Source organism: Symsagittifera roscoffensis, chromosome 3 (assembly GCF_963678635.1).
Source record: "Symsagittifera roscoffensis chromosome 3, txSymRosc1.1, whole genome shotgun sequence".
In the NCBI taxonomy this organism is placed as follows: Eukaryota; Metazoa; Xenacoelomorpha; order Acoela; family Convolutidae; genus Symsagittifera; species Symsagittifera roscoffensis.
This window is the reverse complement of record NC_087064.1, coordinates 13,793,910-13,820,406: the sequence shown is the minus strand read 5'-3', so window position 1 is coordinate 13,820,406 and position 26,497 is coordinate 13,793,910. Positions and strand designations below refer to the sequence as shown.

Below are 26,497 nucleotides of genomic sequence, written 5' to 3'. Positions count from 1 at the left end.
AAAGCAGGGTGGAGCTTCGCGCCACTTGCGCTTTTATACAAGCATAGCAGTGAAAGCTAGAGGATAAAAGAGGTGGAAGCCATTCGATCGACAAAAAACTGAAAAACGTTGAAACATCTAAACAATTTTATACGTTGGTTTCGAATGATGTTATTTTAGAGAAAAATGTGTCTTGAAATAAAACCGCCCACGTTGAATAAGCACTCAGAGAAAAATTATCGCTCGATAACAAAGTCGACAAAACTTGGGTAGACGCCAGTTGAGTCGAAAAAAAAATATTGACATGAAAAATTTTGAGCTATCGAGTTTGTTAGCCCTTCCTCTTCTAAACGCCAGCCGTAGATAAGCACTCACAGAAAACATCGAGCGGCAAAAAACGATCGAGCGGCATAAGACAAAAAAACGGGGTAGATGCCAGTTGAATCGGAAAAATAATTATTGCAACGAAGAGTTGTAAAATTCCTGAAACGCACTGGACTAAAAAAAATCTCCATTCAAACGAAGCAATATTAGATGACGAAAACAGAATAGCAAATTATTTTACCCGACTAAACCTATTACGCAAAAAAATGAAAATCAGATTATACAAAATCAGGGATGGTAGTTTAAAAACTATAATTTAAAATGACTTTTAAACAAAAAGTGAAAACCGTTTAGATCACCAAAAAAAAAATCAAAAAATAAGCCGACATTTTTAAACACATTGCGATACAACATTAGAAGTACAAAAAATGAAATTAGGCATACTAAAAAATTTGTATATCTCGATAAAATTTCAATCAAGGCAAACATGCCAAGGAAAACATTTGAACTTTAAATTAGCAACGGAAAAAATTGACGAAGCGCGAAATGAAGCCGACAACTTTTGAGCAGACACCAGTTGAGCCGAAAAAAAGTATCAAATCCCCCCTAAAACACAATGAACAACACTTGCAATTATAATGAACATTGCCAACTGACAGTTGGAAAAGAGAAAGTAACGCAAAAACAAAAAAAAAACTGACTTGTTTTTTGAAAAAATCTCAACATTCGAAATTCACAAGATTTAACAACTAATGAGCTTGCAAAAAAGTAGGGCCTGGCCGGATTCGAATTTAGGACCTGCACATCGGAAACACAAGCTGGAAAACGGAAAAAAGTAGCTCCAAAAAGTAAAAAAAAAACGAACTGAGGAAAGCAAAAGCAGAACCAGCAGTGAAGAATCAAGAACTTTTCAGCTGCCGTAATCGAACCGCCAAATTGTAATTTACGAGTCTAACATTCTCTTATTTTCGCCATTTGCTCTAGAAATAGGTTAAATACTAGCCACCAAAAAAGTGTATCGAACACATGATATCAAAATGCCAATGCTATGCACCAGAAGCGTCACAAAAATGAGCACTTGTTTATTCGAGCTTTTACGCAAGAAATTTGTGCATTCCTCATCAACGGCTTGCTTGTTTAAAATATCATAATTTTGCTTTATTTCAAAAGCGTACGCAGATTAAAAACTTTTGGAAGAGGCGATTTTTTAAAATTTCATCCGATTTTTTGGGAGCGCAATTTTGATTCTGCGAGCATTAGTGGTATTTGGAAAAATCACTCGCAGAGGAAGGGAAACAAAGCGGCGAGCCAAAAATTTCTTACTTTTTAAAACAGTAATTTTTAGAAACGGTAATTTTTAAAAACAGGATTCCATTCTGAATAATTTCTTGATCGAAAAACAGTTTTGCACCTTTGTGATATGCTTCTACCCGCTCCTGCTCAATCCAGCTCCCCCACATCCCGTAAATGATCTCAACAAAGTACTTCTAGTATCTAAAATTTACGCTTTTCATTTGGTTACCGAAAACGCCCCCTAAAAATATTGAAAACTGACGCTCTTTCGTTTTCATACGATAATTTTCCATGTCTCGTTAGTTAAGAGCGCATTTGAGGTTCAACCGAAACGGACTATGGTTACACAGGCTGGAAAGCTTTTCATAGATCCTCTGCGAATCGCAAGCCACAATTATCAAATCATTTTTTTGGTGAAAGCTATCCACCAATCGAATTAAACTTGGTTTTATAACATCTTAAAATTTCTAACTTTTGAAGAGATCAAAATTTTGTTATTTCACGTTTTCCCAATCTTAGCCTTCACAATAACCTAATGACTCAGCTGGTTTGTTTTCTTCAGGTCAAGACGTGGTTCCAAAACAGACGGATGAAACAGAAAAAGATTTTTAAAGTCGGCGGATGCTCAGAAACTGAAGAGGTTGAAGATGAAGAAACTGAGTGAAGAAAACCAAATTTTCTCAATTGCACCAACAAAAAAAAAACAGCTCTAAAATTCGCTAAACTTTTATTCGTTAATTCTTTTGTCTCACTTTCTAATATTAATTTTACAAATCTGAGATTCGAATCGTGATGCAAAAATTATTGTGTTAACTAGAAAAAGGGAAAAATGACCATAAACGACTGATGTTAACTATGAATATCAATTTCGATCAACTTGTCGGTAGCCTGTACAACCTCAAAAAATTTGTAAACGGCGGAAACAACTCCCAGCTCTTGCTATACAAAGAGTGCTGAAATTGTTTATGTCATTTCTAATCGAGTCTGAATGTGCTTCAATAATACACATCAATAGACCCCCATAGCCTCGTGGTTCCAGATTTTGGGTGAAAAAAGCATATGCAAAAATCATTCCAACTCTGGGAAATTGGAAGCAAGTTTTATAAATGTTTTGACCATGGTTATCATTGCAGGACAAAAAAACTCTTTTGTTTTTCATCAAGGAGAAACACAACATCTTGCAGGGTCTCTTCAAAATGTATCATTCAACCATTCAAAGTTTTAAAGTGACAACTCATTCATCGTTGAAATTAGATTTTTTCATTGAAGTAGAGACTGAATAGCCAGAAATTTAGACCATTTTTTCTCGACACGGACAAATTTTTAAAATTGTTTATTTTTCGAATCCAAATCACGACTAATAGAGCTTCCACACTTCAGCACCTAGGAGCCTTCTTTGAAGTACTCAATTTACGGAGTGCGCGGGGTGGGGGACTGGATTGAGCAGGAGCGGGTAGAAGCATATCACAAAGGTGCAAAATTGTTTTTTCGATCAAGAAGTTATTCAGAATGGAATCCTGTTTTTAAAACAAAGTCATTCTACTTTGACGACTCAGGAATTGGTGTTACAGTAACTTGGAACAATGCTAAAACTTCAGCAAAAAGTCGGGCTAAGGGACCATTTAAAGAAAAGCAAAAACACTAGTTAGCAAAAAAAACCGGTCCCAGTCCAGCCGGATCAAGAAAATGCGATATCTCTACGCCAGTTGGTTGATTGAATTTGAGTTTATAATTAACTAGCGGGAAAAAAAAACAAAAAAAAACCTGAAAAGAAACCTTTCATGTCGAAAAAAAAACGCAAGAAAAAATGAACCATATTAAAACAATTTATGTCCCCTGCCCCTCAGAACACACGCACACAATCTTTATTCGTTCATCAAACAACGCAACAAGAGTCCACTGAATCGATATAAAATAAGCCGGAACCTATTAGGCCAAAAAAGACAGAACAATCGAAAATTTAACGAATCGAGATAGTAAAATTACAACATAAAAAGCAAAATTTTATTAGGCCGGATAGTTAAAACAATAACATGCGCAAAACATTGTAACATTGCAGTAAGATGCGCAACAGAAAGACCCAGTAGAAGAATGAGTCCAGGAGATTACTCCTGTGAATAAAGTTACTACGGGAAAAAACGTCGGGTACCCGGTTGCAGTACCCTTACTTAACGCAAAGGTAACAAGCAAATCAAAATCTGCACCTCAGTTTTGTGCAAAAATATCTTAGCCTTTACACACAAGTCACTTTTCTTCTAAGAGTATTTACAACAAATAAGGTATTCATCATAAAAGGACAAATAAGAAGTAATCATCATAAATGAATCAAATAAGGATTTTCATCATTTTTGATGTGCATTTAAGTTCGCCACCATGGGTTATTTCTGTGAGCTCTCTTCACAGCTCCTTAAGGTGACATTTACTTTGTCACTTGGATGTTTGGCACTCGATTTAATTAAATTCAATTTTGTGTACCATGTGCGCAGCAATAGACCCAACATCACCCAGTTTGGACATTATTTAACGCACCAACAGAAAACGAAGTTCCGAGATACTAGAAGCCCATATCTAGCAACAAAAATTTTCTCATGTTCAGAAAGCACAACTTTTAACTATTCGTTGAGAGAACGCAAAACTTGCGGCGGTTCAGATGGACGCCTTAGAACGTTTCTTATGTTGAGTTCCAGAATGAGCCAGCAGACTCCATATGAGGTCTTTCGAGTGAGCTGAACAGCAAACGCGACATACTTGCATCCAGATGTTTAAATGTCCTGCGAATGAGTGCCAGGATTCGATTTCCTTTCTTCGCCTTCTCAGCAAAGTGACTGTCGAACTTGAGACCACCACCAAAGATCACTCCCAGATTCTTTTGGGATTTGGTCACTTTAATTCTTGGTCACGATATATCCGATCCCAATCTGTCTTCAACCGGCTTGATTTTGCTTTTGCCCCTTTGCATTACTTTGACTTTGTCTGGGTGAAACTGAAGTTTGCTTTCCCCTCCACGCAACCAATGATTCCATATCAGTTAGAAAACGAAATTAATTCTCTTCAGAATCCACTAAGCCGTACACTTTGGTGTCATCAGATGTCTACGACATTTGAACTTTATTCTTTGCCGAACCTAATTTTGCCACATTTTCGACATGAATATGCCGCCAAATTAGTAAACTGAAAGACTCAAAACTCAAAAATCAAAAGAAATCTTTTTAAAAAAATGATTTCTTTTGATTTTTGAGTCTTTCAGTTTACTAATTTGAAAGACTCCAACCATTTCAAATCAGTACCCTGGAGATCAACGAACAGCAACAAATTGGACCTCCAGCCAGCCGACCCTGACTCACCAATGTACACAACCCGCCATACGATCGTATCAGGAAGGATTTCTGAGAACCACGACAGCATACAACCCTACGAACATGCCGGCATCATCAACAACAGCCTTCACTCATGCAGGCTGCAGGGGACCAACAGGAACAACTCACCCAAATATCAACCGACCTCCCCCTCATCAACATGCAGTCCATCAACATGCAGCACATCAACATGCAGCACATCAGAACCAGCCGACTTTTTTTCCGATTCCGACCAACCTTGGAACAGCACCGACAGACCACAAACATCATCAAACGATCTCGAAGACATTCAGGAAATCAGTGCCCATTGTCAAATTATTCATATTCGACGGAGAACCTGAACAATGGTTAGATTGGATAGGACTGTTCAACGCAACCATCAACAGCACCGACATGACAAACTCGGAAAAGATGACACATCTGCAGAAACTTGTATCCGGAGATGCCAAATCTCTCATCCGAGGATATGGATGCAATGGAGCAATGTATGACGCAGCCCTTCAGCGACTGGAAAACGACTTTGGTAACCCGACGAAGATAGTTACATCCTTCCTTCGACGACTCGACGCCATCAGCGGCCCCAATCTACGACATACCAGAAGCTACAAGGACCTAGCCAACTTCCTACAGACAATGGCCGATACATTCACGACAATTGGATTCCAGCACGATCTACACTCTAAGACAAATGTCCAAACAGTTTGTCAAAACTGCCTACCCCTTGCCGACTAGAATGGAATAGATACAATCTGCAATGCAAAATCAGACAACCATCACTCATCGACCTCACCAATTGGTTCAATATCTACGCCGAACCATGCAGCGATTTGCCGAGCAACAGCAACAACACCAGAAACAGCAGCAGCAACAACTACAACAGCAGCAACACTCAAGGATCATTATCCAACGGTCACACCCACCAACATGGACCATCGGATCACCGCGCCAATCAGAACAACCGGAACCAGCAACGCAGCCAGCAGCAACATAAATCTGGACAAAAAGATCAACGACGAGATTTTTGCCCGGAGAAACGCAATTGCCAGTACCTTGGAAAATGCCAACACTTTATCGCAATGAACCCAAAGGACAGATTACAGCATGCCAGGGACCTACAACTATGTTTCAACTGCCTCAGCCCCCACAAGTTCGCCGACTGTCAATCAACGCAAACCTGCCGGACGGACGGATGCAGTAAGAAACACCACACACTTCTGCACAACAGCAGCACCTACAACTCGACGACACAGAGGGAGACAGCCAACCGGAACTCCAGACAACATGACGACACCACCAACTGCAGCACCAGCATAAGCAGAAGGAAATCGACTCGCCACATTCCGACCCTGCCAATAACGATCTCTCATGGCAAACATAGAGTTCATGCCTATGCAATGCTTGATTGTGGAAGCAAACTGACATTGCTTAAATCATCAATCGCCCTCCAACTCAAACCAGATCTGCAATTAGACGACACCATCCAGCTAAACCAAGCACTGACATCATCAGACACAGCTTCTACAAAGATGACGATCGCGATTGGACCCTACAACCAGCAAAAGCAGCCATTTCAACTAAATGACATCGACGTCATAATGGATTGGAACCTTTCCCAATTCAACCCTGAACTCGTCAACTCCATCTGCCAAAGGAACGAGCCACTTCAACACATTCGGATAGCCACACTGCCCTCGAAAGAAATCGGAATCATCATTGGATGCGATTTCGCCGAACTCGTGACACCTTCAGAAGTAATCCATTCAAAACAAAATGTGCCTATTGGATGGAAAACGCCACTTGGATGGTCTCTCTGTGGACGAGACAATGCAGCGACACCCAACGACATCAACACAATCAACTTCACGACAGACGATTCACTGTTTCGCCACGTAGCTGAATGGATGAAAATGGACGCCGAAGGGATTTCAACTGACCAACGCAGCCTCTCAACAGACAAGGAAGCTCTCCGCATCTTGGAATCTTCAACAACCCGCTTGCCCAATGGACACTACGAAGTTGGAATGCTTTGGAAACGTGGACAACAACTGCCAAACAATAGATGGCTTGCCAAGAAGCAGCTCGACAGCCTTCTCCAACGGCTGAAGAGAAACACCGAGATGGCACAGAAATATCAGGAGACCATTGACACCGACTTGCAGAAAGGTTTCATAGTCAAAGTTGATGATTCCCATGAAGACTCAACAGGAAAATGGTACCTTCCTCATCATCCAGTGACAAACATCAATAAACCTGGCAAGGTACGCCGAGTCCTTAATGCATCGAGCATCTACAAAGGAGTATCACTCAACAGCAACCTACTAACTGGACCAGACCTCCTCACAAACCTCACTGGAATCGTTATGCGATTTCGCGAGGACCAAATCGCTATTTCTACCGACATTGAAGCAATGTTCATGCAGGTCTTCGTGAGCCCAGAAGACCAGCCGTATTTGCGATTTCTGTGGAAGGACAACACGGGCCAACCCGCAACCTTCCAATACACCCGCCAAATCTTCGGAGCTACCGACTCACCATGTGTTGCCTGCTACGCCACTCGACAATGTGCGAAGGACAATGCCGACAAATATCCAGCCTTGGAGCAAATCACAAAACGCAACATATAAATGGACGACCTATACAAAGCCGTTTCAACACCGACGGAAGCGACACAGTTAATGAACGACCTTCAAAAGATGTTCAGCCTTGGAGGATTCAACCTCACAAAATGGACCTCAAACTCTCAACAATTTCTCACAACAGTCAACGAGAACCACTTGGAAAACAGCGACAGCCTCACCAAGAAGGAACGACCCCTCGAAAGAGTTCTTGAGTGAAATGGAAACCAGACACGGACGTCTTTCTTGTGGAAGCAAAGAAGTTTCACGCCATTGACAAGAAGGACTTAACGCAGCGCAAACTATTGAAGTTTGCTTCTTCAATCTTTGATCCGCTTGGAATTACGATGCCACTGACAATTCGACTACGACAATCACTTCAATTTGCCTGGAGTAATGGACCTCAATGGGACAAACCTCTAAACATGGAGCATTTAACAGACCTCAATGATTGGATAGACAAGCGAAGCCAATTCAACGACATCTGCCTGCCCCGGATTTACTTCAAACCAGAAACGAAATATTGGAAACCCAACTCCATGTATTCAGCGACGCCTCCGAAATTGCCTTAGCATCAGTTGCTTACCTCAGAATCAGATACAACGACGACACAACGGAACTCAAGTTCGTCATTGGAAAAGCCCGAGTAGCACCCATCAGCAGAATGACAATTTCAAATCTCGAGCTTCAAGCCGCCACTAACGGAGCTAAACTGTCTCGTTTCATCAAAGAACAACATGACATACGAATCGACAGTACGACACTATGGACAGATAGTACAACAGTTCTTCATTGGATAAACTCGCCGAATCAACGACACCGGATCTTCATTGCCAACCGCCTGAATTTCATCATGGATTCAACATCTTCACTGGACTGGAGATACGTGCCCAGCAAAGACAACCCTGCAGACGACGGAACACGTGGTTACAAAGCATGTGACATGACTACCGATTCACGATGGATCAAAGGACCAGACTTCTTGTTAAGACCATCATCAGATTGGCCTAATCACCCGCCAACACAACCTACAGCCGATATTCATCTGACAGACAACGACCCACAACCGCCAACATCAGTAATCGACTTCAACCGATTTAGCACTTGGACAAGAGCACTCAGAGTTACTTCATATGTTCTTCTCTTCGCAGAAAACATCAAAAGGAAGACACACCAGAGCCTCTCACTTCAACACCTCACCTTAGGATTCGCATGGATCATTAAACACTCACAGAATCAATCATTCCCCAAGGAAATAGCATGCCTGACAAAAAAATCTGACATTCCACCCCGCAGCCCTCTACAACCTCTTTGCCCCTTCATCGACGATCACGGATACTTACGTGCCAAAGGACGACTACAGAAAGCCCCGCTTCTACTTTGCAGCCGACATCCAGTCATTCTACTGAAAACTACCTAATACAACTTTTTATGAAGCAAACACGAAATAAATTCCCATTGTGGAATGGAACACACCCGAAGCATTCTTCAGCAGGACTTTTGGATCATAAGATCACGCAAGCATCTGAAGAAAACTATTTGACAATGCATACCTTGCCGACGCCTTCGACAGGAACCAGTGAAGCCTCTGATGGCAGATCTACCCCTACAGCGACTCCCTTTATCGGAAAACAGTTACCCCTTCTACTCAACAGGAATTGACTTCTTTGAACCCTTTGCCACGCGGAACAACGACGAGTACAGTAAGCGATACGTTCTCTTCTTCACCTGCCTCGTCACGCGAGCAGTTCATTCAGAAATATGCCAGCAAATTGACACAAACTCAACTCTACAAGCCATACGCCGTTTCATCGCTAGACGCGGTAAACCCAGGATCATCTTCTCTGACAACGGAAAAGCCTTCGTTGCAGCTGACAAGGAATTACAGGAAAGCCTTTCTGAGATTCAACACAGCAACGACTTCAACAATCAATGCCAATTACTTGGAATAACCTGGAATTCACCCCACCTGCAGCTCCTCACTTTGGTGGATCATGGGAACGCCTCATAAAAACATTTAAGATTGCCTTCTACAAATTCATTGGAACACGGACACTGGACGACGAAACTCTGTCAACCTTCACGTGCGAGGTTGAAGCTATGATGAATTCTCGCCCGCTAACCAACGTCTCATCAGACCCAACCGACGACGAGCCCCTTCACCCAATCACCTTCTACTAGGACGACCAACAAACAATTTGCCTCCCGGATTGTTTCTCCCTCACCACACAACGGACAAGAGAACTTGGAAACAAGCTCAAGCCTTGAGTCAACAGTTCTGGAACAGATACCTCAAAGACTACTTGCCAACCTTGACGACCCGAACGAAATGGACAAAGCAAGTGGAAAATCTTCATCAAGGAGACCTTGTATGGATACTGGAAGACCTAACGCCTCGAGGTCTTTGGCCCCTGGGACGTGTACTTCGTACTTTCCCAGGTGCAGACGGAATCGTTCGCTCCTGCGAAATTAAAGATAGCAGGGGGATTCTACACCGACCAGCAGTCAAACTCTCGCGAGTATTGGACCACAGTAACAACTAGATGACCAACATGATCAACGACAGCTAACAACTAGATCACCATTACAATCAACGACGACGTACCATCAGCTTCAATGAACAATTTTCTATTTTGCAACCTGCAAATGGGCCCGGCTATGTCTACGACATTGAACTTTATTCTTTGCCGAACCTAATTTTGCCACATTTTCGACATGAATATGCCGCCAAATTAGTAAACTGAAAGACTCAAAACTCAAAAATCAAAAGAAATCATTTTTAAAAAAGAAACAACTAAACTACGATCTGAAATTGGAATCTTAATCATCCAAAACGTATTGCCATTGTCATCAGACAACATCCAAATAGTGCTCGTTATCAAGTCTTATTAACATGACCAACAAAATGGGTCCAACCACAATGCCTTGAGGAATTCCACAATTCACTTGAGCTGGCTCGATTCCTTTGTTGAGGACCAGTCTTCCATGACCTTCAAAAATTGTAGGGTCGTTTATCGCCGTAATGAAGCCGAACTGTGGATCCAAAAAGAGATCAATTTTCTGCGTATGCTCAAGTATAATGTCTCGAATCACGCTCTCTGAGGGCTTAAAACAAAGCTTGTTAGCAGGACTGGTCGATAGAGTTCTGATTGGCTCTAGTCTCTTTGGAAATAATTCTGTAACGCAGGCATGGATCGAATCTCAAACCCATATACCTCAACAGAGACAAAAATGGTGTTAGAAAAAAGTAAACACTTAAATTGCGAAAGTGCAAGTGTATAATTTCAAATGTGCAAGTGTATGTGCAAGTGGTTAAAACTCAGATCAGTTGTTAAATGAAGACTTAATTGGTAAACAGAGCCATCAGTAATAGAGGCTACTAAAAACCCTACAAACTGAGTCTCCATTGAAATGTCAGAGTAAGTTATCAAAAGTGGCATCGCCTCAACGAGATTGGTATCCGAAGAGAAGGTTAGAAGTAAGCCTCCCAGAGGCTGCACAAGGCTGCTTAATGTAAAAAAAAACCTGCCTATCTTGTCTCAAAAGTGCACGGAGAATCTCTAGGCATTCAATATTGAATGCCCTTATAGAGCACCACCAAAGATCACTCCCAGATTCTTTTGGGATTTGGTCACTTTAATTCTTGGTCACGATATATCCGATCCCAATCTATCTTCAACCGGCTTGATTTTGCTTTTGCCCCTTTGCATTACTTTGACTTTGTCTGGGTGAAACTGAAGTTAGCTTTCCCCTCCACGCAACCAATGATTCCATATCAGTTAGAAGTCGAAATTACTTCTCTTCAGAATCCACTAAGCCGTACACTTTGGTGTCATCAGACAACATCCAAATAGTGCTCGTTATCAAGTCTTATTAACATGACCAACAAAATGGGTCCAACCACAATGCCTTGAGGAATTCCACAATTCACTTGAGCTGGCTCGGTTCCTTTGTTGAGGACCAGTCTTCCATGACCTTCAAAAATTGTAGGGTCGTTTATCGCCGTAATTAAGCCGAGCTGTGGATCCAAAAAGAGATCAATTTTCTGCGTATGCTCAAGTATAGAATCTCGAATCACGCTCTCTGATAGCTTAAAACAAAGCTTGTTAGCAGCACTGGTCGATAGAGTTCTGATTGGCTCTAGTCTCTCTTTGGAAATAATTCTGTAACGCGAGCCTTTTTCCTGTCTTCTGGCACCACGCCAGGATCTAGAGATTTCGCGAAGATCATTTGTATCGGTTTCGCAATAAAATCTGCGCTTTCGAGAAGCACTATTGGGTTGAATCTCATCATATCGGGGTGACTTCGACTTGTTGGGGGCTTTCAGCCTCTTTAACATGCCGATCATGGTGATTGATGTCGATTTCAAACTCTCAGCAACTCTTTTATCGCCTTAAAACAGGTGTCGAAGTTTCACACAAGACAAAGGGACAATTAGTGCCTACAACCACACGATGACGGGGAATTAGTGACAAGAGCCAGTAGCACAAGGCCAGGAATGCTAATGGTTGTCGCTAGACGTCGCGGAGTTCGGAGCCAATTCAAATGTGGATTTGGGATATCAACCTACGGCACAATAATCGTACCCTCGGTTACCATGATACTTTCGACCTTCTGATTAAACTTTCAAAAAAATGGGTTTGCAAATCCCCCAAATACAGGTATCAAATACCTAACATGAGCAATTACCATTAAAAACTGGTTCTTTACGCTCGTGGAGGCTTTTTTAGAACAAAATAATAAACTTGATCCATCAGGCATGGATCAAATCTCAAACCCATATAACTCAACAGAGACAAAAATGGTGTTAGAAAAAAGTAAACATTTAAATTGCGAAGGTGCAAGTGTATAATTTCAAATGTGCAAGTGTATGTGCAAGTGTTTAAAACTCAGATCAGTTGTTAAATGAAGACTTAATTGGTAAACCAAGCCATCAGTAACAGAAGCTACTAAAAACCCTACAAACTGAGTCTCCATTGAATTGTCAGAGTAAGTTATAAAAAGTGGCATCGCCTCAAAGAGATTGATAACCGAAGAGAAGGTTAGAAGTAAGCCTCCCAGAGGCTGCTTAATGTAAAAAAAATTGCCTATCTTGTCTCAAAAGTGCACGGAGATTCTATAGGCATTCAATATTGAATGCCCTTATAAAGCACCACCAAAGATCACTCCCAGATTCTTTTGGGATTTGGTCACTTTAATTCTTGGTCACGATATATCCGATCCCAATCTGTCTTCAACTGGCTTGATTTTGCTTTTGCTTTTGCCCCTTTGCATTACTTTGACTTTGTCTGGGTGAAACTGAAGTTAGCTTTTCCCCTCCACGCAACCAATGATTCCATATCAGTTAGAAGTCGAAATTACTTCTCTTCAGAATCCACTAAGCCGTACACTTTGGTGTCATCAGACAACATCCAAATAGTGCTCGTTATCAAGTCTTATTAACATGACCAACAAAATGGGTCCAACCACAATGCCTTGAGGAATTCCACAATTCACTTGAGCTGGCTCGGTTCCTTTGTTGAGGACCAGTCTTCCATGACCTTCAAAAATTGTAGGGTCGTTTATCGCCGTAATTAAGCCGAGCTGTGGATCCAAAAAGAGATCAATTTTCTGCGTATGCTCAAGTATAGAATCTCGAATCACGCTCTCTGATAGCTTAAAACAAAGCTTGTTAGCAGCACTGGTCGATAGAGTTCTGATTGGCTCTAGTCTCTCTTTGGAAATAATTCTGTAACGCGAGCCTTTTTCCTGTCTTCTGGCACCACGCCAGGATCTAGAGATTTCGCGAAGATCATTTGTATCGGTTTCGCAATAAAATCTGCGCTTTCGAGAAGCACTATTGGGTTGAATCTCATCATATCGGGGTGACTTCGACTTGTTGGGGGCTTTCAGCCTCTTTAACATGCCGATCATGGTGATTGATGTCGATTTCAAACTCTCAGCAACTCTTTTATCGCCTTAAAACAGGTGTCGAAGTTTCACACAAGACAAAGGGACAATTAGTGCCTACAACCACACGATGACGGGGAATTAGTGACAAGAGCCAGTAGCACAAGGCCAGGAATGCTAATGGTTGTCGCTAGACGTCGCGGAGTTCGGAGCCAATTCAAATGTGGATTTGGGATATCAACCTACGGCACAATAATCGTACCCTCGGTTACCATGATATTTCGACCTTCTGATTAAACTTTCAAAAAAATGGGTTTGCAAATCCCCCAAATACAGGTATCAAATACCTAACATGAGCAATTACCATTAAAAACTGGTTCTTTACGCTCGTGGAGGCTTTTTTAGAACAAAATAATAAACTTGATCCATCAGGCATGGATCAAATCTCAAACCCATATAACTCAACAGAGACAAAAATGGTGTTAGAAAAAAGTAAACACTTAAATTGCGAAGGTGCAAGTGTATAATTTCAAATGTGCAAGTGTATGTGCAAGTGTTTAAAACTCAGATCAGTTGTTAAATGAAGACTTAATTGGTAAACCAAGCCATCAGTAACAGAGGCTACTAAAAACCCTACAAACTGAGTCTCCATTGAATTGTCAGAGTAAGTTATAAAAAGTGGCATCGCCTCAACGAGATTGATAACCGAAGAGAAGGTTAGAAGTAAGCCTCCCAGAGGCTGCACAAGGCTGCTTAATGTAAAAAAAATTGCCTATCTTGTCTCAAAAGTGCACGGAGATTCTATAGGCATTCAATATTGAATGCCCTTATAAAGCACCACCAAAGATCACTCCCAGATTCTTTTGGGATTTGGTCACTTTAATTCTTGGTCACGATATATCCGATCCCAATCTGTCTTCAACTGGCTTGATTTTGCTTTTGCTTTTGCCCCTTTGCATTACTTTGACTTTGTCTGGGTGAAACTGAAGTTAGCTTTTCCCCTCCATGCAACCAATGATTCCATATCAGTTAGAAGTCGAAATTAATTCTCTTCAGAATCCACTAAGCCGTACACTTTGGTGTCATCAGACAACATCCAAATAGTGCTCGTTATCAAGTCTTATTAACATGACCAACAAAATGGGTCCAACCACAATGCCTTGAGAAATTCCACAATTCACTTGAGCTGGCTCGATTCCTTTGTTGAGGACCAGTCTTCCATGACCTTCAAAAATTGTAGGGTCGTTTATCGCCGTAATGAAGCCGAACTGTGGATCCAAAAAGAGATCAATTTTCTGCTTATGCTCAAGTATACAGTCTCGAATCACGCTCTCTGAGAGCTTAAAACAAAGCTTGTTAGCAGCACTGGTCGATAGAGTTCTGATTGGCTCTAGTCTCTCTTTGGAAATAATTCTGTAACGCGAGCCTTTTTCCTGTCTTCTGGCACCACGCCAGGATCTAGAGATTTCGCGAAGATCATTTGTATCGGTTTCGCAATAAGATCTGCGCTTTCGAGAAGCATTATTGGGTTGAATCTCATCATATCGGGGTGACTTCGACTTGTTGTGGGCTTTCAGCCTCTTTAACATGCCGATCATGGTGATTGATGTCGATTTCAAACTCTCAGCAACTCTTTTATTGCCTTAAAACAGGTGTCGAAGTTTCACACAAGACAAAGGGACAATTAGCGCCTACAACCACACGACGACGGGGAATTAGTGACAAGAGCCAGTAGCACAAGGCCAGGAATGCTAATGGTTGTCGCTAGACGTCGCGGAGTTCGGAGCCAATTCAAATGTGGATTTGGGATATCAACCTACGGCACAATAATCGTACCCTCGGTTACCATGATACTTTCGACCTTCTGATTAAACTTTCAAAAAAATGGGTTTGCAAATCCCCCAAATACAGGTATCAAATACCTAACATGAGCAATTACCATTAAAAACTGGTTCTTTACGCTCGTGGAGGCTTTTTTAGAACAAAATAATAAACTTGATCCATCAGGCATGGATCAAATCTCAAACCCATATAACTCAACAGAGACAAAAATGGTGTTAGAAAAAAGTAAACACTTAAATTGCGAAGGTGCAAGTGTATAATTTCAAATGTGCAAGTGTATGTGCAAGTGTTTAAAACTCAGATCAGTTGTTAAATGAAGACTTAATTGGTAAACCAAGCCATCAGTAACAGAGGCTACTAAAAACCCTACAAACTGAGTCTCCATTGAATTGTCAGAGTAAGTTATCAAAAGTGGCATCGCCTCAACGAGATTGATAACCGAAGAGAAGGTTAGAAGTAAGCCTCCCAGAGGCTGCTTAATGTAAAAAAAAATTGCCTATCTTGTCTCAAATGTGCACGGAGATTTTCTAGGCATTCAATATTGAATGCCCTTATAAAGCAACACCAAAGATCACTCCCAGATTCTTTTGGGATTTGGTCACTTTAGTTCTTGGTCACGATATATCCGATCCCAATCTGTCTTCAACCGGCTTGATTTTGCTTTTGCCTCTTTGCATTACTTTGACTTTGTCTGGGTGAAACTGAAGTTAGCTTTTCCCCTCCACGCAACCAATGATTCCATATCAGTTAGAAGTCGAAATTAATTCTCTTCAGAATCCACTAAGCCGTACACTTTGGTGTCATCAGACAACATCCAAATAATGCTCGTTATCAAGTCTTATTAACATGACCAACAAAATGGGTCCAACCACAATGCCATGAGGAATTCCACAATTCACTTGAGCTGGCTCGATTCCTTTGTTGAGGACCAGTCTTCCATGACCTTCAAAAATTGTAGGGTCGTTTATCGCCGTAATGAAGCCGAACTGTGGATCCAAAAAGAGATCAATTTTCTGCTTATGCTCAAGTATAGAATCTCGAATCACGCTCTCTGATAGCTTAAAACAAAGCTTGTTAGCAGCACTGGTCGATAGAGTTCTGATTGGCTCTAGTCTCTCTTTGGAAATAATTCTGTAACGCGAGCCTTTTTCCTGTCTTCTGGCACCACGCCAGGATCTAGAGATTTCGCGAAGATCATTTGTATCGGTTTCGCAATAAGATCTGCGCTTTCGAGAAGCATTATTGGGTTGAATCTCATCATATCGGGGTGACTTCGACTTGTTGTGGGCTTTCAGCCTCTTTAACATGCCGATCATGGTGATTGATGTCGATTTCAAACTCTCAGCAACTCTTTTATTGCCTTAAAACAGGTGTCGAAGTTTCACACAAGACAAAGGGACAATTAGCGCCTACAACCACACGACGACGGGGAATTAGTGACAAGAGCCTGTAGCACAAGGCCAGGAATGCTAATGGTTGTCGCTAGACGTCGCTAAGTTCGGAGCCAATTCAAATGTGGATTAGGGATATCAACCTACGGCACAATAATCGTACCCTCGGTTACCATGATACTTTCGACCTTCTGAATAAAGTTTCAAAAAAATGGGTTTGCAAACCCCCCAAATAAAGGTATCAAATACCTAACATGAGCAATTACCATTAAAAACTGGTTCTTTACGCTCGTGGAGGCTTTTTTAGAACAAAATAATAAACTTGATTCATCAGGCATGGATCAAATCTCAGACCCATATACCTCAACAGAGACAAAAATGGTGTTAGAATCAGTAACAGAGGCTACTAAAAACCCTACAAACTGAGTCTCCATTGAATTGTCAGAGTAAGTTATCAAAAATGGCATCGCCTCAACGAGATTGATAACCGAAGAGAAGGTTAGAAGTAAGCCTCCCAGAGGCTGCTTAATGTAAAACAAATTGCCTATCTTGTCTCAAACGTGCACGTAGATTCTCTAGGCATTCAATATTGAATGCCCTTATAAAGCAGTCTTGCCTCCACTCACATTCCTTCTGTTTTAGAACCACACCTTCACAGGCCAGGTGTAACATTCGCCCAAATACTACACAGCGACGGAGCGTAGAAAAAGTACCTATTAACGACTGGCAGGCGTCAGTTACCTTAACTCCACTCGTTTTTCACCGTCTCGACCTTGCCAGTTGATTTTCTGGTCTGTTTATGACTAAGTAAAAAGTTACTATTTTAAGGCCATCAGTCAAACGACTTTGATCAGCTTTCGTTTACATGCGAACACAACCACATAGCTGAGTCTCGGATCCTCAGACTGGGTGATTGCTGTTAAAAACACGGCTCGAACAACCTATTTTATTATGTTTTGGTGTGACAGTTCTATATTAAACCCATTGGAGATGGATTGACCTTTTCCTCTTTCTAGCTACTCATATTCTAAAATATCAAATAATACCGGTGTTAATTCAAAGTTTAATGGCATCAGAGTAGCTAAAAAGTTAGTTTACTGCAGTCCTTCAACATATAATAGTCTCCGGGGGACCAAGCCTCCGCTCCCGTAATCTTCTCGAGACAACGTTCTTATCTCTCCCAATTTGTGTCACGTGTGCCAGTCGGTCATATTTGGAAGTTTGACCTTGAGAAGAGCAGAAAACACTTGATTTTGGAGTGAAATTTAAATTTTTAAAATTTCGAATGGAACATGTCATGCACGATTTTCTCGCGAGAACTGAAAATCAGAAAAAGAAACAATTTGTGTCACGTGTGCCAGTCGGTCATATTTGGAAGTTTGACCTTGAGAAGAGCAGAAAACACTTGATTTTGGAGTGAAATTTAAATTTTTAAAATTTCGAATGGAACATGTCATGCACGATTTTCTCGCGAGAACTGAAAATCAGAAAAAGAAAAGAGAACAATTTGAGAACAATTTCAGAACAATTGAGTCGAAAACGCGGGAAAGTCGCAAGAAAAAGCAGTAGGAAATTGCTATTCGCAATTTCCATCACTATAATAATCGAGAGTAGAGCTGTCCCATCTGTGACAGAGACGAGAGCATTCCCTCGAATTGGATCATAACGACTGGAGTATTGTTCGGAACTGGACTAGAGTGAACCTTCGGTGGAAAGGTGGACAGCTAGAGTGTCCCAATGGTTCACGAGAACTTACAGTCTAGAGAAAAAACTTATTCTTATTATTAAAACTGACTAACATTAAACTCATTTCAGTTACTTTATTAATTCTTGAGTTGCTTACCGACTTATTTACTTCCTGGTTCTTGAGCGTGCTACAATGTGAGTACTTAATTTAAATTCCTAGAGTGTGTTTTATAATTGTGATGTTGAGGTAAGGCGAGTTTTAGGTTGATCCATCTGAAATGGATCAAAGTTCCACTGTCTAATAAAAAAGTAACTTAACGGATTGTTCCAACCCGGTTTTTAACGGCGTTCATGTATTTTGGGTATCTAGAGACCTAAGTATGGGGACGTTTCTAATTCTAGAGTGGGGGGATATTTTAGTAGTAGCCTTTAAGCTGTAACGGGTCGTAGTCTCATGTCACAAGCGAACCGAATTGGCTCCGACTGATTTGAGGTGGAAAAACACAAGAGATAGTGTCCCTGACTCCTGAGCCAATAGTTATAGGGCCTATTTTTCTTAAGCCTCATGTGTGACTGTAGTAGACGAATGTTACATATTGTTTTTATGGCGCTCCTGGGTGTTTACGACATCAAGACTACGGAGTCGAACCCACTTGAGACAGCTTCGGGCTGAATGCCCATTCTAGAGTACCGGCGGTACGGTTCGACAGGAACGTGCAAACCTTCCGGTTGTACCGTGATAGCTTTTTAAGAAAACTCGAGAAAATTTCCTGGTACGCTCTCCGAACGAGGCTTAGCTAACCGAGTAAAGGGGGGCAACTAGGGGGACAAAAACACGAGCAAAAAGACAAAAAGCAAAACAAAAACCAAAAAAGAATAGAAAAAGGAACAAAAACCATAAAACGAAAAAAGACAGTGACTTTGACACCAGATTAGTTGGATCAAACCTTTATATTAATTAAATAGTATACCCATACTGTTTTACAAGTTCGATCGTTTCGATCAACCTAGCAATTTAAACCAGTAAACTGAATAAAGTGCCCGAAGTGGGGCGTTGTCAAGGGTTTTCAGATAGCTTGGAACTTAGCTGGACCAATAGGAGACTTGACTGGAAGAGGTGACCAGCCGAGTGGGAAAGTGGTTCAGGGACACTTGAGCTGAACCAATAGGAGACTTGACTGGAAGAGGTGACCAGCCGAGTGGGAAAGTGGTTCAGGGACACTTGGCTGAACCAATAGGAGACTGGACTGGAACAGGTGACCAGTCGAGTGGGAAAGCAGCCAAGAAGGATTTGGCAATTCTCGAGTTCTCAAGTTGGGCAGAACGGGTATCGTTAGAATCCACATTACATTATAGGAGATAAGTGTAAAATTGGATAAGCGAAATCCCCCAGTTTTGAGGAACGTTTTTACTTGAGCAGGCCTGGAAACAGGTCTACGGTTTTCTCTTGAGAGGTTTAGCACCCGGCGCTTAAAGTAATTTTTAGGCTTAAGAAGGGGGGCTAGAAAAGGGGGAGGTTAGAAGGGGGACTGGTTAAGTTAGAGGTTGGCGGTATGATGATGTCAACAGCCAATTAGGGAGCCTGGAAAGGAGAATGGACACAATGAGCAAGAGTCAAGCCGAGAGTTCGTGTGCAATACAGGCGAAGTTGGATGCAATCTTGAGAGGTTCTACTCCACAAGAAAGACCGGCAGCGGATCGTACGCAAAGCACCAGAGTTGACTTTGTAGAACCACAAAGGAACAAACGGCAATCGACACCGTTGCCCTTAACCAGGGATGCGATAAGCATAGCACCAACAGCTGCGAAAACAATAATGAAGAATGGAACGTCGAATACAACGACTGCTCCGGGAGATTCAACAGCTAACAGCAACACAGGACCGGATGCTATGACATGGGCCAGCACTTGGGAGATGATGAACAGGACTCTAGAGGCCTTCGCCACGAGGAACACTGACTCGAGCGACAGGAGAGAGGGAAAATCAAGAAAGACATTCAAGAAGCCAAAAGAATTCAAGGACGACTCCGATGGATGCATTGACACTTGGGTGGAAGTGATGAGATTACATCTAGAACAAGACAACTTGAGTGACGAAAGACAAGCATGTACAGCCATACTGAGCAACTTGGAAGGAACGGCATTAAAATGCGTGGTCGCAAAGAAGGAGGAAGAACGTGACACCGCGGACAAGATCTTCGAGATATTGCTGAATCGATTCGGGTCAGGCATGAAGGGTCACCAAGCGATGATGCGATTTGAAAAGAGAAGGCAGAGGGACGACGAGTCAATAGATCGGTTCCTAGATGACCTCGAGAGCTTGAGAAGGAGGAGTGACCCAGAGGAGTCGACAAATAGACGGAACTTTAGCATTGCCTCGAAGTTCATCGATGGGGTGAAAAGTGATGACTTAAGGACAATGTTAGCAACATACTACACATTGTCGAAGGACAACGCACCCACCCCAGAAGAAATGAGACAGAAATCAAGAGAATACATGCTGATGAAACCTAAGAAGTACTCATATTCCGAAAACAGGAACACGCAAGGGGGAAGCCAACCCCAGAGGTCATCATGGTACAAACCTAGAGATGATATGGACAAGCGCAGATCATGCGCGAACTGCGGGTCAGCGGATCATCATGTGGCTGACTGCACAACGTACAAACAAGGCATGAAGAGCCTAGGTTATGCACCGGATGAAGAGGATATGAGCCAGATGGAGGAACACGAGTACTATAATGGCTTGATCATCAAGATAGGCGCCAGATGCTTCTTCTGTAACCAGGAGGGGCACTTCAGAATGGATTGTCCCTTGTTCTGGGAAGCGGTCAAGGACCAGAATCACCCCAAACATAAGTTGGCATTAGCGGCGGTGCAGAATCAGCGGAACAGGCAAAACGAGTTTGAATCTAGGAACTTGGGGGCACCAAACACCGAATTGCCGACGAAGACAGTGAAAGCTGTTACACATGTTAGTGGTGCGTTAGAGTCCGCGGCCGGAAGCTCTCTAGAGATAAATTATGAGAAAGCGGCGACGGAAGCAATTGCCAAAGTGAAACAAGATCTGGCTGCGAAAGAAATAGAGCAACGACTAAAGTTGGAGATCGAAAGACAGAATTTTAACGGAGCATTAACCGGATCGAACTCAATACCAGAGGCTAGAACGGGCTCAATGAAGACCGGGAATTGTAACACCGTGAAAATGGTGACAGGTAAACCTTTTGGAATATCGAAAATCGGAGCAAGAATAATGTCGATAATCACAGTGGGCGGACACGAGGTAACCAGAAACTTGAGCGAGCCGAGCGACCAGACGATAATGCACATTGACGTGTATGCAGACTACTTGAGTGGAATAAGTCCACAAACGACTTCTAGAGCGCTCAGGGCACTACTCACGAGAGGGGGCAGCAAATCGGTACGTGTTGATAATAGGTACACTGAAGCTTATGGTCCACACGAGGTCATGCTAAATATAGATGGAATCAACATCTATACCAAGACGATGATAACATGCGACGAAGACCTAATTGGACAAATCTATGTAGGGAAAGAAGAGTTGAAAGTAAGATCGATCGGACACTGTGCCATGCTTGAAGAAGATGCAATGCACATCGGGACGGAAGCAGACGTGACAGGGCACGTGCTAGACATAAATGGCAAAAAGACTCAGTTGCGTGGATTACTTGACACGGGAGCAGTCTTGAGCGTCATACCAATCGAAACATGGGAAAAGATGGGCTTTGACAAAGGTGACTTGATAGACTCGAGAATACGGCTGTCAGCTGCAAACAAAGGGGCCCTACGGGTGCTGGGCAGGACGCCGATAATAGCCCTCAATTTGGGGGAACGTAACCTGTGGATGAGCTTCATCGTGGTAGAAAACCTAGATGAATCTGACCAATTCATTTTGGGCAGAGACTTCATCAGGAATTTCGACGTAACGATTGATCTAAATAATGCAATGTTCAGGATACGGAATCCGGATAGGAGGTACGCAATCAAACCGGTAAATTTAATAATGGCGAATGAAAACAAAGCACCGGTATTCTTGAGTAGGAGAGTGAGGTTAAAAGCTAATGAAGCGGCAATCGTAAGCTTGAGGATGAAAAATTATAATGAACTAAGTGACAACAAGCAAGTGTGTATAGTTCCGAATCCCAATAGTCAAAGCGCTGCTGTTTTAGGAAGATCATTTTCGATAACGAAGAGCGGCCTCTGCGTCAGTGTCTTGTTGAATACCCTTGATATACCGATCACGATACAGAGAGGGAGGAAGCTGGGATATGCTTTACCGGTTAAAACTCGATATGAAACAATTGAAAACTCAAAACAAAATGAAGTTGTTGATTGTCCCAACCACAGGGACAAAATTTGTATCTTGAGACGATTGCAGAGAATAAAAGATTTTTCAGGTCTTATCAAATCACTTAAGTCAGAAACGGACGATGGGCTTTCGAGCTGTTCGAACTTTCCAGAGCGACCCACACTAGATGAAATGCAAACTGATAAACCGGTTCTGCCGGAGATTGAACATTTAAGGGGCAAACTGAAAGATGAACAGCTCGAAGCTATCAAGGACGTACTAGAGCGAAACGAGGAGGTCTTTTCAAGGCATAAGGCGGATATCGGGTGTTGTAATTTTGTTGAACATGAAATTGAACTTGAGGAAAACGCGGTACCACACAGGGAGGGGGCGAGGCGCATGACCCCACACAAATCGGACGCGTGTAGAAAAGAAATCGAAACGTTACTAGAGTATGACATGATAGAACCATCCAAGTCACCGTGGGCGTGTGGAGTAGTGATGGCCAAAAAGAAAGGCGACCAGTTAAGGTTTTGTTGTGACTTTCGATACCTGAACTCCGTCACGGCGAAGGATGCCTATCCCATACCTAGAATTGATGAGAGCCTCTCGAAGTTAGGTGATGCGAAATTTTTTACGACTCTTGATTTAGGCTCGGCCTTTTGGCAGGTACCATTAAGGAAGCAAGACAGGGACAAGACAGGGTTCGCCTGCGAGTTGGGTCTGTTTCAATGGAAACGGATGCCGTTTGGACTCTGCAATGCAACAGCCACGTTTCAGCGGCTGATGGCACACGCGTTGATAGGCGTGACGAAGAAGTACGGCAACCTGGTAATGTGCTACGTGGACGACGTGGTAATAGCAACGCCGACACTAGAAGACCACATCGAGAGGCTTGACGAGGTGTTCGCGTGCATGAAAAGATCGGGGCTGAAGTGTAAACCATCAAAGTGCGAGATACTCAAGGACTCGATTAAATACTTGGGAAGGATGGTAGATAAGCACGGCATCAGACCTGATCCAGACGCCGTGGAAGCAGTCCTAACCTGGAAATCACCGAAGACGGAGCACCAGCTGATGAGCTTCCTGGGTTTCGCCAACTATTATAGAGAATTCATCAAGGGCTATGCGGACAAGGTATACCCGATGCAACAACTAATGAGACATAAGGGCAAGAAGTTCACGTGGAACAACGCGGCAGAAGAGTCATTCCAGAGAATAAAGAAAGAGCTATGTGAGGCACCAGTACTGGGTATGCCGACAGAGAAGGGGATGTACGTGCTAGACACGGACGCGTCAGTAGTCGCTATTTCTGGGATTCTCCATCAAGAACAAGAATGGAATGGGAAGACAGTCTTGAGACCAATAGCATACGGGAGCAAGGTCCTAAGTGACACAGAAATGAAGTACGGAGCACCGAAAGCAGAGATGTTCGCGGTGGTCACCTTTGTCGAAAAATACAGAGCATACTTAGGCAGTGAGCCCTTCAAGCTGCGAGTCGACAACCGAGCACTAAGCTGGCTGAAAACGTACTCAATGGACCAGAGCTATATTGGGAGGTGGATAGTTCGCTTGGATGGATACAACATGATAATTGAGCACAGAACACGAGATAAACATCAAAATGCTGACAGCTTGAGTAAGAAGACGGAGTTCTACGAGAGGCAAGAACAAAGAGAGGCGGACAGACCTGAGATCAAAGACGGCTTCTCCTTTATGGACAAAGAAACGTACGACAGTCTTCCACTCACGAGATGGCTGGACAAATCAGGCAAACCGATTGAAGATCATCCCGAATTGCCGAAAGAGCCTCTTGAAAAGACCATCTTGCAGAGAAGCAGAGGGATTCCGGTAGGAATAATGCTCAAGTCCAAGATCGTGAGGGAAACACTCAAGGCAAAAGGTTATGATCTCATCCAGGTAGAGGAGGGAACGGTCCGAATAGATGAAGACTTAATGAGGTTGCTTGAGAAACTATCAGATGACAAGCCCGTGATCCAAGGGAAAGGTCAGGAGGCACCGGAACTAACCATACTTCGGAGAGAAGAAACAGTGAACAATACTGACGTCTCAAAAGGAAGCATCACTGATTGCAAGGAAGTTGTGCGATCACTAGTTGAAAAAATCCCCGACAAAATTCTGGAGCAGACAAAAGTCAGGGATAAGAAAGTAACATTCAGAGAAGAAGTTGAACACCTGGGACTAGATCAAGAGTCCGGGGAGTGGTCCAGATTCATGGAAGAAGACGAAACCGGAGAAGGGAAATTGTCCGGGGAGCGTGAAGAATGGGATGAAGACTCGGATGAGAGCAGCGAAGACCAAGACAGTCTATGCATGATACTGGCGGAAGAGAAGATAAGACAGCACGACAGGGAATTACAGACGGATCCATCTTCAGGGACGTACAATCTGGAAACACAAGAGGTACGAGGTGGTGAAGAGCTCGAGAAAATAGCAGTTTCAAGAAAACCACTAAGGGAACTATCGTGCAACTCAAACGTCAGAACGAATCTGGTACCAGAAGACGACATGAACATCGTGAAAAGGATGATATGTGTGAAACTGAGCGATGACATCCACAACCCTGGTGAGATGAATGGACAGATCATGGCGCTAAAGGAGCACGTTAAGGCGAGATACAGGCTGTCTGACCTAATAAGGGCCCAGAGGAATGACAAAATGACAAGTAACCTCTCCAAATGGATCCATTCGGGAGTCAAGGAGAAGGGGGAACTTGAGGAAGACAGCTACAAGATCTTGAGCCAGTTCTACAAAGAAAAGAGAGATTTACTGTATCACACAGCTGAAGGGGTGGTAGCGTGCAAGAGAAGAGATGAGGAAAAAATATTACACAAACACAACCTCATCATACTACCACAACTGTACCAAACGGAAGTGCTTTTCAGATCACACGACCAGATGGGCCATCAGGGGATAGATAAAGTACAACAAAGGATACTTCACAGGTTTGACTGGCCGGGAATGAGAAAAGCTTGCGAGAGGTGGGTGAATGCCTGCCTAGCATGCCTTCAAGTAAAAGACCCAAGGAAGATGAAGTTTCCCCTCAAGTCTGTCGAGAGTTCGGAATTCAATGAAGTGGTGCAGATAGACCATCAGAAAATCTGCATGACGGAGTCGGGTTATAACCAAATACTAGTTATAATAGATCACTTCACCAAGTTGGCGGAAGCGGTTCCGTGCCAGACAGCCTCAGCAGAGGAGACATGTGATCACCTGATAACGCATTGGATATCGCGATATGGTTGTCCAATGACTTTCCAGTCAGACAACGGCAAGGCTTTTGTGGGGGACTTGACAAAAGAATTGATGAAGAGATCACACATTGCTCAAGCACACTCGACGACCTATCATCCACAGACCAATGGGTTGGTAGAGAGACAGAACAGGACACTGGTCAACATGCTCAGGGTGTACTGCTCGAGATACATGACGGACTGGGACAAATACCTGCCACAAGTAGTAGGAGCCTATAATAGTACTCAGCACTCAACGACGGGTATCAGTCCTTTCATGATGTTGACAGGCAGGGAAAGGGCAATGCCTCTAACATTCTTCTACCCGGAGTACGAGGGGAAGAGGACGTCACCTCAAGCATACGTGAAGGAAGCGATCAAAAGACAACAAGAGCTAAACGAGCTATGTCGGAGAAACACGGCGCAAGCGCAAATGAGGCAACGCAAGAAATATGACGAAAAGATACTAAGAGCAAAGCCATACGAAGTGGGCCAATACGTGTGGGTTTTCCAAAATGTCATACCTCCCAAGGGAACAAAGAAACTACTCAAGAAATGG

The 26,497-nt window shown here is 42.8% G+C and overlaps 3 protein-coding genes across 3 annotated transcripts in view; 1 reads left to right on the top strand and 2 right to left on the bottom strand.

Annotated features, from left to right (window-relative positions):
* LOC134841096 (uncharacterized) overlaps window positions 1–26,497 on the bottom strand; it is a 585,733-nt gene that overhangs the window by 15,826 nt on the left and 543,410 nt on the right. The window lies entirely within an intron of this gene.
* LOC134841095 (cytohesin-3-like) overlaps window positions 1–26,497 on the bottom strand; it is a 322,003-nt gene that overhangs the window by 28,817 nt on the left and 266,689 nt on the right. The gene's annotated exons all lie outside the window — the stretch shown is intronic.
* On the top strand, window positions 6,029–7,576 carry LOC134841578 (uncharacterized). Its single transcript, XM_063857609.1, has one exon. The coding sequence runs from the start codon at window positions 6,029–6,031 to the stop codon at window positions 7,574–7,576; it is 1,548 nt and encodes a 515-aa protein (XP_063713679.1).

Bases quoted from the DNA above. Each gene is read 5' to 3' on its own strand.
- LOC134841578 (XM_063857609.1), top strand. From the start codon at position 6,029: ATGAACCCAAAGGACAGATTACAGCATGCCAGGGACCTACAACTATGT.